The sequence below is a fragment of the Eleutherodactylus coqui genome, chromosome 1 (assembly GCF_035609145.1).
Source record: "Eleutherodactylus coqui strain aEleCoq1 chromosome 1, aEleCoq1.hap1, whole genome shotgun sequence".
Taxonomy (NCBI): Eukaryota; Metazoa; Chordata; class Amphibia; order Anura; family Eleutherodactylidae; genus Eleutherodactylus; species Eleutherodactylus coqui.
The window spans coordinates 215,760,634-215,776,445 of record NC_089837.1 but is presented as its reverse complement, the minus strand read 5'-3'; the positions used below and the strand labels follow the sequence as shown (position 1 = coordinate 215,776,445).

At 44.6% G+C, this 15,812-nt stretch overlaps 2 protein-coding genes across 3 annotated transcripts in view; one reads left to right on the top strand and one right to left on the bottom strand.

The window, feature by feature from the left end:
* The window catches only part of ECHDC1 (ethylmalonyl-CoA decarboxylase 1), a 105,456-nt gene that overhangs the window by 19,016 nt on the left and 70,628 nt on the right, over window positions 1–15,812 (top strand). The gene's annotated exons all lie outside the window — the stretch shown is intronic.
* Window positions 1–15,812, bottom strand: part of MTCL3 (MTCL family member 3) — a 93,577-nt gene that overhangs the window by 52,804 nt on the left and 24,961 nt on the right. For both annotated transcript variants that reach the window (XM_066605525.1, XM_066605526.1), the window contains exon 5: window positions 12,526–13,701. In XM_066605525.1, the coding sequence (XP_066461622.1) occupies window positions 12,526–13,701 (1,176 nt within the window). The remainder of the gene's footprint in view (window positions 1–12,525; window positions 13,702–15,812) is intronic.

Sequence of the window (15,812 nt, the reverse complement as noted above, 5' to 3'; positions counted from 1 at the left end):
GTATGAGAGTGGAAAGGTTCTCCTTATACCGTGGGTCGAGCAGTGTGTACACCCAGTAATCTGTAGTGGCCAGAATGCATGTAACACGAGGGTCACGAGAAAGGCATCCTAACATGAAGTCAGCCATGTGTGCCAGGGTACCTGTACGCAACACATGGCTGTCCTCACTAGGAAGATCACTTTCAGGATCCTCCTCCTCCTCAGGCCATACACGCTGAAAGGATGACAGGCAAGCAGCATGGGTACCCTCAGCAGTGGGCCAAGCTGTCTCTTCGCCCTCCTCCTCATCCTCCTCATGCTCCTCCTCCTCCTCAACGCGCTGAGATATAGACAGGAGGGTGCTCTGACTATCCAGCGACATACTGTCTTCCCCCGCCTCTGTTTCCGAGCGCAAAGCGTCTGCCTTTATGCTTTGCAGGGAACTTCTCAAGAGGCATAGCAGAGGAATGGTGACGCTAATGATTGCAGCATCGCTGCTCACCATCTGGGTAGACTCCTCAAAGTTTCCAAGGACCTGGCAGATGTCTGCCAACCAGGCCCACTCTTCTGTAAAGAATTGAGGAGGCTGACTCCCACTGCGCCGCCCATGTTGGAGTTGGTATTCCACTATAGCTCTACGCTGCTCATAGAGCCTGGCCAACATGTGCATAGAGTTCCACCGTGTGGGCACGTCGCACAGCAGTCAGTGCACTGGCAGATGAAAGCGATGTTGCAGGGTGGCAGCGTCCATGTGGGACTTGCGGAAATGTGCGCAGAGCTGGCGCACCTTTCCGAGCAGGTCTGACAAGCGTGGGTAGCTTTTCAGAAAGCGCTGAACCACCAAATTAAAGACGTGGGCCAGGCATGGCACGTGCGTGAGGCTGCCAAGCTGCAGAGCCGCCACCAGGTTGCGGCCGTTGTCACACACGATCATGCCCGGTTGGAGGCTTAGCGGCGCAAGCCAGCGGTCGGTCTGCTCTGTCAGACCCTGCAGCAGTTCATGGGCCGTGTGCCTCTTCTCTCCTAAGCTGAGTAGTTTCAGCACGGCCTGCTGACGCTTGCCCACCGCTGTGCTGCCGTGCCGCGCGACACCGAGTGCTGGCGACATGCAGCTGCTGACACATCTTGATTGCGAGACAGAGGTTGCGTAGGAGGAGGAGGAGGAAGGTGCTTTAGTGGAGGAATCATACACCGCCGCAGATACCACCACCGAGCTGGGGCCCGCAATTCTGGGGGTGGGTAGGACGTGAGCGGTCCCAGGCTCTGACTCTGTCCCAGCCTCCACTAAATTCACCCAATGTGCCGTCAGGGAGATGTAGTGGCGCTGCCCGCCTGTGCTTGTCCACGTGTCCGTTGTTAAGTGGACCTTGCCAGTAACCGTGTTGGTGAGGGCGCGTACAATGTTGCGGGAGACGTGGTCGTGCAGGGCTGGGACGGCACATCGGGAAAAGTAGTGCTGACTGGGAACTGAGTAGCACGGGGCCGCCGCCGCCATCATACCTTTGAAAGACTCCGTTTCCACAACCCTATACGGCAGTAGCTCCAGGCTGATAAATTTGGCTATGTGCACGTTTAACGCTTGAGCGTGCGGGTGCGTGGCGGCGTACTTGCGCTTGCGCTCCAACACTTGCGCTAGCGATGGCTGGACGGTGCGCTGAGAGACATTGGTGGATGGGGCCGAGGTCAGCGGAGTTGAGGGTGTGGGTGCAGGCCAGGAGATGGTAGTGCCTGTGTCCTGAGAGGGGGGTTGGATCTCAGTGGCAGGTTGGGACACAGGGGGAGAGGCAGCGGTGCAAACCGGAGGCGGTGAACGGCCTTCTTCCCACCTTGTGGGATGCTTGGCCATCATATGTCTGCGCATGCTGGTGGTGGTGAGGCTGGTGGTGGTGGCTCCCCGGCTGATCTTGGCGCGACAAAGGTTGCACACCACTGTTCGTCGGTCATCTGCACTCTCAGTGAAAAACTGCCAGACCTTTGAGCACCTCGGCCTCTGCAGGGTGGCATGGCGCGAGGGGGCACTTTGGGAAACAGTTGGTGGATTATTCGGTCTGGCCCTGCCTCTACCCCTGGCCACCGCACTGCCTCTTCCAACCTGCCCTGCTGCTGCACTTGCCTCCCCCTCTGAAGACCTGTCCTCAGTAGGCGTAGCAAACTAGGTGGGGTCAGTCACCTCATCATCCTGCTGCTCTTCCTCCGAATCCTCTGTGCGCTCCTCCCTCGGACTTACTCCAATTACTACTACCTGAGTGATAGACAACTGTGTCTCATCGTCATCGTCCTCCTCACCCACTGAAAGGTCTTGAGACAGTTGCCGGAAGTCCCCAGCCTCATCCCCCGGACCCCGGGAACTTTCCAAAGGTTGGGCATCGGTCACGACAAACTCCTCCAGTGGGAGAGGATTCAGAACCATTGCTGCCCATTCTGGGCAGGGGCCTGAGAACAGTTCCTGGGAGTCTGCCTGCTCCTCAGAATGTGTCATTGTAATGGAGTGAGGAGGCTGGGAGGAAGGAGGAGCAGCAGCCAGAGGATTCAGAGTTGCAGCAGTGGACGGCGCAGAATTCTGGGTGGTCGATAGATTGCTGGATGCACTTTCTGCCATCCACAACAGGACCTACTCACACTGCTCATTTTCTAATAAAGGTCGACCGCGTGGACTCATTAATTGTGAGATGAATGTGGGGACGCCAGAAACGTGCCTCTGTCCTAATCCCGCAGCAGTCGGCTGCGATACACCTGGATCAGGAGCTCGGCCTGTGCCCACACCCTGACTTGGGCCTCCGCGTCCTCGCCTGCGTCCACGTCCTCTAGGCCTACCCCTCAGCATGCTGTATTACCAGTAGTGCAGAAACAGAACGCTGTAATTAAATGTGCCACTTATTGGCCTGTGGTTGGAGGCTGACTTCGCTTACGGAACGCACAGCAGAGGAAGGAAAGAATTTTGCGCAAGCCTGCTGTAACACTTAGCTGGCTGCGTATGAATTAGGACAACTACCCCCAGCAGAGACGCAGTACAGTCAGGATGGTCACAGGCAGCCCAAATAGATTTTTTTTCCCAAATTTTTTTGGAAAAGCCCACTGCCTATATAGACTGGATATGTCTTTCACTGTCCCTGCCTCACCACCACTACTGGCCGTGGACTATGTAAAATTACTGCAGGACGCAATGCTCTGGACGCAATGCTCTGCACGGCCAATATACAAAAATAAAAAAAAATGTGCAACACTGCAAAACGCAGCCTCAACAGTACTGCACATGGTCAGATGTGGCCCTAAGAAGGACCGTTGGGGTTCTTGAAGCCTAAAATCAATCCTAACACTCTCCCTATAGCAGCTCCGGCATCAGCAGCACTTTCCCTGATCTCTGTCAGAATGCATCTGTGGCGAGCCGCGGGAGGGGCCGATTTATATACTCGGGTGACACCTGATCTCGCCAGCCACTCACTGCAGGGTTGTGGTATAGGGCTTGAACGTTGCAGGGGGAAGTTGTAATGCCTTCCCTGTCTTTCTATTGGCCAGAAAAGCGCGCTAACGTCTCAGAGATGAAAGTGAAAGTAACTCGAACATCGCGTGGTGCTCGCCTCTAGTAACGAGCATCTCGAACATGCTAATACTCGAACGAGTATCAAGCTCGGACGAGTACGTTCGCTCATCTCTAGTAAACATCCAAAGTACTGGGAAAAAAAGTAAGGCTTGGTTCACCCGGGATGGATTTCCTGTGGCTACACCAAAAATCAGCGAGAATTCCGCCGGAAAACCGCTGCCACGGCCTACATTTCTGCTGTGGCCATCTCTCCCCATAGAGAGAAGACAGGCCGCTGTGGAAAAAAAAAGAATTGACCTGCTGCATCTTTAATTTCTGCGCCCGAGATTAAGAGCTGCGTGCAGAATTTCGGTGCGGACAATCCGCACGGAAATTCCGCAGCAAATCCGTCCCATGTGAACCCAGCCTAAATGTTAATTACCTATCAAAAGGCAAGCTGGCAAAATGTGATTCAGTAAATCAAATGAGATTGGGAGTGTGGGTTTCATATGTACTTTGCTCATTAAATAAAGGCACACAGAGTCTGGTTGCTGACAGATTTGTCCTTCTCAAGCAAAATTAGTTAAGGGCCTTTTACATTGCACAATTATTGTGCAAATAATTGTTGAGACAAGTTTTTTTGCTCAATAACTGTTGTAAACTTGTGGAGCGACAGAACGCTCAGTGATAAATTGTTAGATTCTTGCGAATCGGATCTTTCATGTGGACCTAAAAATCATTGTTTGTCTGCTGCATATCCTTTCATATAAACAGGCATTGTAACGATTTGAGGACTAGAAGGAAGTGGCAGAAGGGTTGACTAGAGGTGTGCTTAAGATCCAATGAACAATCGAAAGTAACCAATTATTGTTCAGTGTAAATGCATGTCTATGAACTATATACAATCGCTACTACATCACTTATTGAATGCTCTTTCCAATTTATCTTGCAGTGTGAAAGGGCTTTTAGTATAAACCAAGCCTTGATGCAAACAAATTGCATATGACTCCAAAAGAAATGTTATAGATATGCTATAGATAGCTGCAATTTACTACAAAAATATTACTAAGGACCTGGGTGAACGGCAACCCACAGTTATGCAAATTGAGAAAATTCAGGATCTTTGCCATCCTCCCTAGGAGTAGGCATCCTGTTCAGATCACTCCAAGAGAACAATAGGCAATCCTGAAAGATGTGAGAAATAACCTGAGGGTAACAGCAAAAGATCTATGGAAGACCCTAAAAACTGCATAACTCTCTGTGCATGTGTGCACTATTAGAAAGCTACTGTACAAGAATAGTGTTCTCGGAAGGACAACATGAAGGAGGCAACTGCTGTCCAAAAAAGACTGTGGCACGTCTGAAGTTTGCCCCAAACCACCTGGATCTTCAACGACGCTTCTGAGAAAATAGGCAGATGAGACAAAATCAGAACTTTTTAGCACAAATACACAGTGCTATGTTTTGTGGAAAAAGAAGACTGCAAACAACATTAAAACTGCATGCAAACTGTGAAGCATAATAGGGGAGCATCATGGTTTGGGGCTTTTTTGCTGTATCTGGGCCTGGATAATTTGTGATCATGGAGGGAACAATGAACTGTAAAGGGTATCAAAACCTTTTACGAGAGATTAAAAGGGCAGCTGAAAAGACACTGTGATATAACAAGACAATGACCCAAAGCACACATAAAGCTGACTAAAAAATGGGTCAAAAAAAAGAAAAATATTTATGTTTTGAAATGGCCAAGTCAGAGTCTTGACCTTAATCTTGTCAAGATTCTGTAGCATCTCCTAAAGAGGGCTGTGCATGCAAGGCATCCAAGAAATATTGATGAACCGAGGAATGGTCTAAAATTCCTCCTCAAAAATGTGAAAATCTTTTTTGCAGCTACAAAAAAATTGATGGAGGTGATTGCTGCTAAAGGTAGATCTGCAGGTTATTAAATTCAAGGGTCCACTTACTTTGTATCCCTACACTACGGATATTTACTCAATTTGCTCAATAAAAGAAATGACTGTGTATATTAGTTTAGGTAATTTGTGTTTATCTAAACTATCAGACCACATTTTACTAGTAATCACAAAAACAGAGATGTATGCACTATGTAGCACTCTAATTCAAAGATCTTTTAATACACCCATCTGACATTACAGCTCACATGGAGCTTTTCACCCCCTGTTGTGATCTGAAATGTCACAGGGATCTTTGAATTGGAGTGCTACCTACATCTTTTTTTAAATGTACTACAAGGATTGGGTATAAAGACGTGAAAGGTGAGAACTTCTATGCTATTTGACCAGTGCTGCTGATTATGCCTTACTTTTGTTAGTAAGTAATGTACAAATCTAGATTTTCAAAAGGTGTAACTTAATGTTTCTTGCAACTGTAGTAGTACAGCTATTGGGTCTGTTACTGCAAGCACAAATTACTTGAAAAGGAAATAATTTTGTTGACTCAACACTAGAGATGAGCGAGCCTACTCGGTAAGGCAGTTACTCGAGCGAGCATCGCTCTTCTTGAGTAACTGCTTAGTGATCCAAGCAGGCTCGGGTGGGCTGCGGGGGTGAGCGGAGCGGGAGGAAGAGTGAAAGAGAAAGAGATCACTGCTCGGATCACTAAGCAGTTACTCGAGAAGAGCCATGCTAGCTCGAGTAACTGCCTTACCGAGTAGGCTCGCTCATCTCTACCCAACACTAAACCCTTAGTCCCAATGACTATTTGCACCTTAATAACCAACTAATTTTTCATCAAGGCATTGCAAGTGCCATCATTTTAAAAATTTTTAGTCAACAATAGCATCCGGGCTTTTTGAAGGACAAGTTGTATTTCTTCAATGGCATTTTTTCATGTACATATAATGTATTGCTAAACTTTTATAAATTTTTTTTAAGGGGGACTGTGAAAAAAAATGCCATTGTTTTTTGGATTTCATTTTTACAGCATGCAGTATAAATAATGTGATAACATTATTCTCTGGGTCAGTGCGATTTCGGCCCCGTCAAGTTTATACCTTTTTTTATGTTTTTCTATTTGTGTACACTAATAACAATTTTTTTTTATTTACTTTTGTGTCTCTGCATTCCAAAAGCCATAAACGTTTAACTTTTCCATCAATGGAGCTCTATAAGGGCTTGTTTTTTGAAAGATGAGCTCTAGTTTCCATTGATCCCATTCTTTGAAACATGTAACAGTTTGGGCAATGTTTATTTCCACACGGGCATATTTGCATTGCAGAATCCGGGGCAGGCGTCCACCCCCAGGTTCCGCAGCAAATACTATCCATTGTATGCCATGGAAAAGCGTTTTTTTCCTGCACATGGGCAGAAAGTAATTGCGATTTTCTGCTCGAAGAGGAAAAATTGCAGCATGCTCTATGTTTCTGTGGTGTCCACACAGACGGCTAGTATTGAAGTCAATGGAAGCCATCTGACCCGTGGCCCTTCCGCAATTTAAAATTGCGGAAAGGTCACGGGACCCGCGTCATCGCCTAGTGACCGCGCGGGAATAGCTGTACTGCGCATGTCCGACGGTGAACCATGTGGCCCATCCGCAATACTTTTAAGGCTAGCTATGCATGGGAGAGGTGTCATTGCGAGATCCACAGCCATAAACCGCATGTGGAGCTCACATGACATGCTATGCATAGGAGAACTAATGCTTGCGAGCAGAGAATCATAGCGATTTTCCGCTTGCGTGATTAAAATCACGGCATGCTGCGATTCTCTACGGTGAGCCTATCATTATATAGTCTCATTATAAAACCTGTCAGTGCTCCCCACTTCTCCCCTGTGGTGGAATATTGCTAGCGATATTTCATCCCGACCGTGGACAGGCAGTCTTAATGGTACAATTTATTGATCCATACAACTTTTTGATCACTTTCTATTCTGTTTTTTGTAAGGCAAAACTAGCTATTTTTGACATTTTTTTCATAGCTTGAACTGTATGGGTTAAATGTACTAACTTTTTTACTTGGGCCATTATGAAGCGTGGTGATACTAAATTTGTGGTGTTTTTTGTGCGTCCTGTGTGTCATACTAAATGGGGGAAGTTGGGGTTTTGAATTTTTCTTATTTTTGTCTCACTAGGAGACTTGAATTTCACCACTTTTGATTGTTCTTATAATACACTACTTCAGTATAGCAGTGTATTATAAAGCCTATGAATATCAGCCAGAGTGTCATAGCCACCGTACTTGGCAGACTCAGAGCTTTATTAGGGCATGTTGTAATATAGTGTACTATTTAAATGATATTCTGAAGGAGCAAAAATGTAGTCCACTATATAACTTTTCTCAACTATTAAAAACATGTTGATATCATGCTTTTGTTGCAGACATGCAGTTTATTTTAAGTACTTAATACTGAAAGTCCTTAAATTCCCATGTGAGTTACCCGCAGACTGTACATGTTAATTTTAACTTTTCATTTAAAATTCTGCCAACATAGCAATCCACAGCATAGCTGATAAAAGTCTGATCGGTGGGGATCTCACCGCTGGGGCTCCCACAATCCCAAAAGTTGGTGATCTAGTGATCTCCTTTTCTTGTCACTACGGGGAACGTCTCCCACCCACAGTGAGAACGAATGGAGCTGTGACCACACATGCACGGCCACTACCATCCATTTAATTGGGATTGACAGAAATAGCTGAGCGCTTGCAGTTGGCTAGGAGTCCACGGAGGAGTTAACAACTGTCCTAAGTAAGCAAGGAGAATCACCAAAGTCTATGCATTGTAAGACTCCAAATAAGGTATTGAAATGAGAGATTTGCCAATCTCCAAGCAAAATCTGAAGTTGAACTTTTTTTTATTAGAACTTCTGTAAGCAAACTGAACTAATAAATGCTATCTTTTACCAAATGTATGAGTGCATCGCTTACATTATATACTTTGCTGATCCTTAACCAGTATTAATGTAGTTGCAGAAGATCAGAAAGGCTGAGTCACAATTATCACAGAAAAAAATGGAATAAAAATGCAGTTTCAGTATCATATAATAAATGTCTATTGTGTACAGTAGAATAACCAATCTTTAGTTTAGTACTATTCATTTCCCTTTAGAACACTGGCTAGCTTAGTATCACTAGCCCTATGGCTATGGCCACATTTGTTTTGTGGCTTTTAAAAGTACTCATTTAAAAAGAATTCTATAAATTCAGTAATGTTGCATATATCCTCAGATCAGTAGTGAGAGCTCCTCATGTGAGCTACTTTAGAAACTCTAACGCATACCTACACTTTCAGGTGACTTTTCAGAATAAGCTGCTATGTGTGAACATGAGGAATAAAACTATATTTGGCCACTTTATCAATTGTCTTACATTTTTCACTAGTTTTCCCCTCGGCAGGCTGTATATCTAATTTTCAGTCAGCCATGGCAGAGGATAACGGAGTTTCTCCTTTTGTTATCAATGGGAGACCTTGCATCGTGTACACCTAACACCTGCTGCCGGTCCCATTGAAAATAATGGGCGGTGCAATGCGAGAGCACGCACAAGATGCCGCAGTTTGTTTTACGCATAGCATAACAATGTGGTGCCATGCAGGAAAGCATCGCTCATGTGTATGACCCCATTTAAAAGAATGGGGTTCATATTTGTGTGAGATTTGTGCATCTCGCAACGCACAAATCTAGCGTGATTTTATCGGCCGTGTGAAGCCGGCCATATTAAAGACTAATTGCACTTGGCAGTGCACAGCAGATTTTTCAGCACACAAACATAATTTTAAATAAAAGTGATTTGCACTGTTGCTAGTTAACATAAATTGTCTCACCGTGCAGTGAGCACTGTGGGATCCTAGTCCTTGTATAGAGGGTTTAATAGCACAATGATCTTAGTCTTAGTAGATAAGCTTCTAACTAGTCCCAACATAGAGAAGTCCCTTAACCTTTTCCAATCCAATTTGTATCCTGGTTTTCCTAGGGGGCTTACTCTTTTTCTGCCATTGTACAACAGCGCTATCTGCTGGCTAAAGCCAGTACTGCATGAGGTGACATGTTGGATAGGCTGTGACAGCAGAGAGGCTGGCAATGTATAGTAAGAGAACCCCAACGGATGTCCTCCAACATCGAAGCTGTACAGCCTTAAATCATAATGTCTTCAGAGGTCAGACAGTGGATTGGAAAGGGTTAAAGCCATTTTTAAACTTAGAGAAAAAGCTTGCAAAGGTCAGGAAATGGTTAAAAATAATAAAATAAGGGTGCCTTAACACTGGCGAGAAAATTGCATGATTTTTGCGCAATGCGAGAGTGAGTAAAAACACATAATTATGATACCAATGATTTTCAATGATTTCGTTCACACTTACGATGTTTTCACTGATGCGATGTTGCGAAAAAAAAAATTCTGCATGTCCTGTCTCTGCATTTTGCGTTTTTTTTTTTATCTCCCATGTTTCCCTATGGAGCCTCCTTTTTATTGCATCATGTTTTTTGTGCGATGTGATGTGTTTTTAACATTAGAAATTCCTATTGACTTTCGCGCAAAATAATCATGTCAAAATCGTGCAATAAAAACGCAGGAGAAAATCACGCACAGCACCAATGCAGTAAGAAAAAGCAGTGCTGACGCTCAAAAATCGTGAGAAAAAAGTTGCGATTTCACCGCGATTTTCTCACATAGATATTGCGATCGCCAGTGTGAAGGAGCTCTAAGCTGTACACGCTGCTCCGACCCCCACTAGTGCGGAGCTGTCGCTCTCATCTTCACAGCTATAATTATACTGGCTGCAGTGGTGAATGTCCGTATACACAAGTGATAGCTGCAACCAATCACTGGCCTCAGCGCTCTCAAGCCATTTACAGCTGAGACCAGTGATTGGCTGCAGCGGTCAGGTTTGTATAGGCGACATCACTGCTGCACCCAATGTAATTATAGACCAGTAATGAGGATGGGTGCAGTGGTATTGGACCGCTAGGGAATCAGAGTGGTGAAGGCTAACTTAGTTTATTTTTAATAATTTCTTGCCCTCTGTAGGTTTTTTCTGTAAGTCTCCAACATTGTGAGTACACCAAAAGCTGCTAAGTGTTTAACAAGCATCCATGGCTCCTGCTCATCACATACAAAACAGCCAGTCCTGTAATTTAGAGTATTTGTACTTTACATTAAAGCTGGCTTCATATGGGTTAACTATCTAGCACATAAGCGCCCAACAGCTGTCCCTCAGGCTCCTGCCTGACTATCACTCTTATGCTTATGCAGGAGCAATAGTCATTCAAGTGAAAGGTGGAGTGGGTTGGGATCATTCCGGCCCACTCACCTCCATTCACAGTAAACAGGAGTCGCTCAAATATCGTCTGTCTCCACCGAGAATTGGACAATAATCGCCTTAGATAAAAGTCCCTTCACACGACGACTGTCAGGTGCCTAACATCCATTCCACGAACTGCTGCCCAACTATCATTTCTGTGCTTACACATGAGCAAGCGTTCAAGTGTATGGAGGCAGAACAGGTCGGATTTGTTCTGGTCCGCCTGCCTCCATTTACAGTAAACAGGAGTTGCTCAGACATTGAGCGACTCCTGTTTACATGGAAGATAGTCGTTGGTTTTAAGTTTTTCTAAAAACCAAGGGACTCCAACAAGTGAGTGAATCCTCGCTCAATGTCTTGTCGGTGGCCGCTTGTACACAGAACGATTATTGCCCAAATTAGCTTTTTTCCAGTGAGAATTGTGGCGATAATCGCCTTGTGTAAAGTACCCTTAACGGTTCTTTAAATAATGCAGTGAGACTATGTGAAGGGACAGGTACTGTTCATGTTGTGTGAAGTTCCCACAAAGAAAGGGCAAGACAGTGAGGCCTTGGTCACATGACCGTTTTTTGGTTGGATCTACAGACGCGCTTGCGATCTGCAGATCTATAGACCAAATGCATCCCAATGGGATCGGTCACATGTCCGCTTTTTATGCAGATGTGCGATCAATTATAGGACACAGATCAATTATAGGACACAACGATTCGCAGAACACGCCTATCTGCGTTCTGCGCATCGCTGTGTTCTATATATGCGCTCAATGGGGCCGACGGCAGCAGCGCCAACCCCATTGAGAACATATACTAAAGATCATTCTCAGCTGTCATTCAATAGCTGAGAGCTGCCTCTGATTGATCCCTGCGCTCAGCCAATCAGAGGCAGCACTCACTCACCCATTCATGAATTCATGAATGGGTGAGTGAGAGCTGCCTCTGATTGGTGAGGGCTGTGACCAATCAGAGGCAGCTCATTCAGCAGGCGGGGATTTTAAATCCCGGCTGCTGAATACTACACAGAGCAGTTCAGGAGAACTGCCGACCGGACGCGGCTGAACTCCAGCTGCTGGGAAAAGGTGAGTATACATTTTTTTTTTTTTTTTTACACATTTTAGGATGATTTTCAGGGAAGGACTTATATTTTTAAGCCCTTCCCGAAAATTCATCCCGCGATCGCCGGCAGCCCATTGCTTTCAATGGAGCCGGCTGTATTGCTGCCTCCATTGAATTCAATGGGCGAACATCGTTCTCCTCTGCCACAGCTGTGCCACAGCTGTGGCAGAGGATAGCGGGCAGTGTGGGGCGGTTTCACTGAAAACGCTGCTAGGTGCAGCTTTTTCAGTGAATCGTCGGCCCGGTCACGCGATTTGTGGGAAAAAACGCCCGTGTGACTGAGGCCTCAAAGTTAATAAAGTAGCTCACACTATAAAAATGTAACAGTAAAATGTAATCATTTAAAATAACTATAAATTACCAAATCTGTTATAATTTTCATATATTAATCACCTTCTATATGTCCTAGTGTGGAATTTTTAGGATTGTCTGCTCTGAGAATAAAATGATTAGCAGTGGGATTTAACAGTATAGATGCTATGTGATAAATACAAAGCTAGGAAATTATTCTCTTCGTCATTGTGCTGAATTTTTGAGTCAACTTTTCTACACAAACAGATATATATTTATCAATATAAAGTGACATAAATACTACACTGTGTTAGATACATTCTATAATATAAACTGCATTCCCAAAATATGTGATTATCAACGCATACCTGGCTGACTGAAAGAGGATCATCAGCGTTCCTGTCTTCAGAAGATTTCGGAACCTCGAGTCGATCGATAAAGGTCTGTAGTTCCTTTCTAAAAGCTTTCATCTGTGCATTGATACGGTAGAGTAGCTCATGTTCCCTTATCCTGCTTCCGTCATCCTCCTCATCCATGAGTCCAAACAGATCACCATTGGCCACATAAATTCTGGCTTCAGTGATGATCGTGCTTGTGTCCGATATAAGACGGTCAATTGTCTTCCCCAATCGTTCAGCTTCAGATCGAATATCTTTCATTTGCTGTCTCTCAGCAAAGTTCTTTTGCCAGACACTAGTGGAAGGATAAAATGACCTAGTAGGAGTAAGGCAGCGAATATTGCGAACCTCTTCTGAGTCACTTTCACCCCCAATGGGACCTTCTCTTTTTCTATGTGGAGGTCGTGAATCATCATCACTTTCCTTTTTACCTGCATCACTTTCTGCATCACTGTCTCTGGGACTTCCTCGGATTCCTAAGTGGGAGGCCAGGTCATAGCGTTGCATGTTAGACATAAGAACTCTGTTCTCATATTGGAGCTGCATAACTTTCCCACTCAGCTCGTTGATCTGCAAACGTGCAGTTTTCAGTTCTTCTTGCAATGCTTCGGTCTTAACATTGTCACTATGTCGAGAACTATCATGGGTTCCTGATTTAAATTTGTACTTGTTCATTTCTGCCGTTATACGTTTATTCTGTTCTTCTACGTCAGAGAGGTTCCGTCGTAAGAGTTCAGCCTCATCTTCCACCAATTGCAAATGCTGCCTCAACTCTGAGACAGATTCGCTCTGCTCCCTTGGGATTGAATTTGAAGCCCCAGAGTAATCATCTCCTCTTAAGTCATCTAGTTCAGCTTTCAAGCCTCTATTTTCTACTTCTAACTCTACTATCTTTCTTCCAAGTATGTTAGCTTCCTCTTCCACCAGACGAAGTCGGAGTTTCAGTTCTGCCTCTCTTGTTGTTGGTGGTCCACTAGCCTCTCCTTTTGGTAATGGACTGTCAAGGTCACCATAGAAAGACCTGTACTTCTGGAGTTCGTGTTCCAGCCTGTCCTTATCTTTGTCTATCTTAGCCATTTTCTTTCTCATCAACGTTGCTTCTTCTTTCACAAATTGCAATTGACACTTCAAGTCTTCATTGTCCTCCTTATCATTAAAAGAAAAGAAAAAAATAATTAGAATAGTGAACAAAACTCACATACATTTCTAGATAAATACATGATGGCCCCCTCCACCTGTTCACATAAATTTTTATCAAATCAGTTATTATTCATAGACTGCACATAAGAGTATATCCACTCTCTCCCATTTAACATGACATCTTAAGACATAAAGGCTCCCTAAAGGAAATCAGAGATCAGCGTTACTGAATTTACAGGTCCAATACCAATACATAACCATGACTGATCCTCTGGCTTACAAGTTGACTTTTATGTGCATACATGTATGAATATGCTTGAACAGAGACTTCAATCCACAAACTTCTCTATAATAACCATGACATACTAGAGAACAGGCCAGAAAGTGTTGACTTGGGGGCATATGAGTAGAAGAATGAGCAATACTTCACAGATGCAATAAAGTGTTTTTGCTATTTTATCCCTAATTGTGAGTACTTTTACCACTCATACACACTTAGCACTTTGTGCATGATTGACAGGTGATTAGAGATGAGCGAACCTACTCGGCCACGCCTCTTTTTCGCCCGAGCGCCGCGATTTTCGAGTACTTCCGCACTCGGGTGAAAAGATTCGGGGGGCGCCGTGGGTGAGTGGGGGGTTGCAGCGGGGAGTGGGGGGAAAGGGAGAGAGAGAGGGCTCCCCCCTGTTCCCTGCTGCTACCCCCCGCTCCACCACGCCTCGCCCCGCCCCCGGCGCCCGTTGTATGTATTGTATGGTAAATGTGTGGTTGCATGAAACATTCCTTGGCAATATGAGAGGCATGGAAGGGGTTCCAGAAGCCCCCTTGCCTTCCTTTCATCTGTTCCCTACTGCTGGCCACTAAGAATTTGGAAGGTTAACAACAAGTCCAGGACTGATGGAAGGGAATGACTGCAGGTCAGACTACACAAGATTTGTTTGTAGGCTATAACCATGCAGACACATAGGTCTGTACAGGATCTGTAGACATATAACATTAGGAGACTTTTAAACAAAACTGGCTTCATTCCAATAAAATGGTTGCAAATGTAGACAAAGCCTTTTAAGTATAAACTAACATTGTATTTCAGATCCAAATATATGTATTTATGCGTCTGTTTTCTCACACGTTCGTTACTTCTTTTGTAACTTAAAAATAATATTATATATCATACTGTACATTTATTATCACATTAGATTAACACAGGAATTACTATTTGGATGGTGTACTGAAATTAATGAGTTGTAGTGTAGTAACTTCCATTCGTGGTGTGACCTAGAGCACGATTTGAGTAACGGAGACATACCAGGAAAGCTCCCATCTGTTATGCTAGCTTGTTTTTTTCCCCCTGAATCGGTGTTTCTATCTCTGATGTGCTGGCTGCCTAGCTGGTCCCTTAGCCTTTGGTTGTGCTACACCATGGTTCCTGTTGTGGAGGAGCGAAAAAGCAGAGGCTGGTCGATTGTGAGGCCTGTCTGTCATTTAACTGAGTTGCGATGAAGAAAGAAACCAGTGGTGCACATGTGCTTTATGATGGCGCTCAGCTGCAGGCATCTATAAATGCTACTGCAAACATTTTACTGTGAGACTGCCTGTACAACATTGCAGGTATTGTCGATTTTGTGTGGAATGCACAGAACATTGGCGGATTTTGCTAATTTAACTCTTGCTCCAACCCCGGTAAGAAATGCTGATGAGACATCTACAGATGTATTTGCCTCCTCTGATGGGACATTTAATACATTACCTCTGCTGAGAAGGGTAGGCTCTGCCCTTATTTATATGCATCATCTGCCTCTGGGAATACTATTATGCAGGCCATTTCAGTACAAGCTGGTGTGGATATGCAAAATGATACACAAAATGAACCTACTCTACATGATGTTTTTCTAGATGTGACTAAAAGCAATATTGTTTTAGCCTCACTCTCTGCTCAGGTTGGTAGATGTTGAATTTATAAGACATGATTTGCAAAAAGTTACCGAGAGATTGTCTAAAGCAGCGACACGTATTAATGTGATGGAAGAAAAAAACTATTCCTATGCAAGATATTATTAGTAAATGCAAACAGTTTTTCAGTACTTGCAATGTAAAGCAGATGATTTGGAAAATAGACC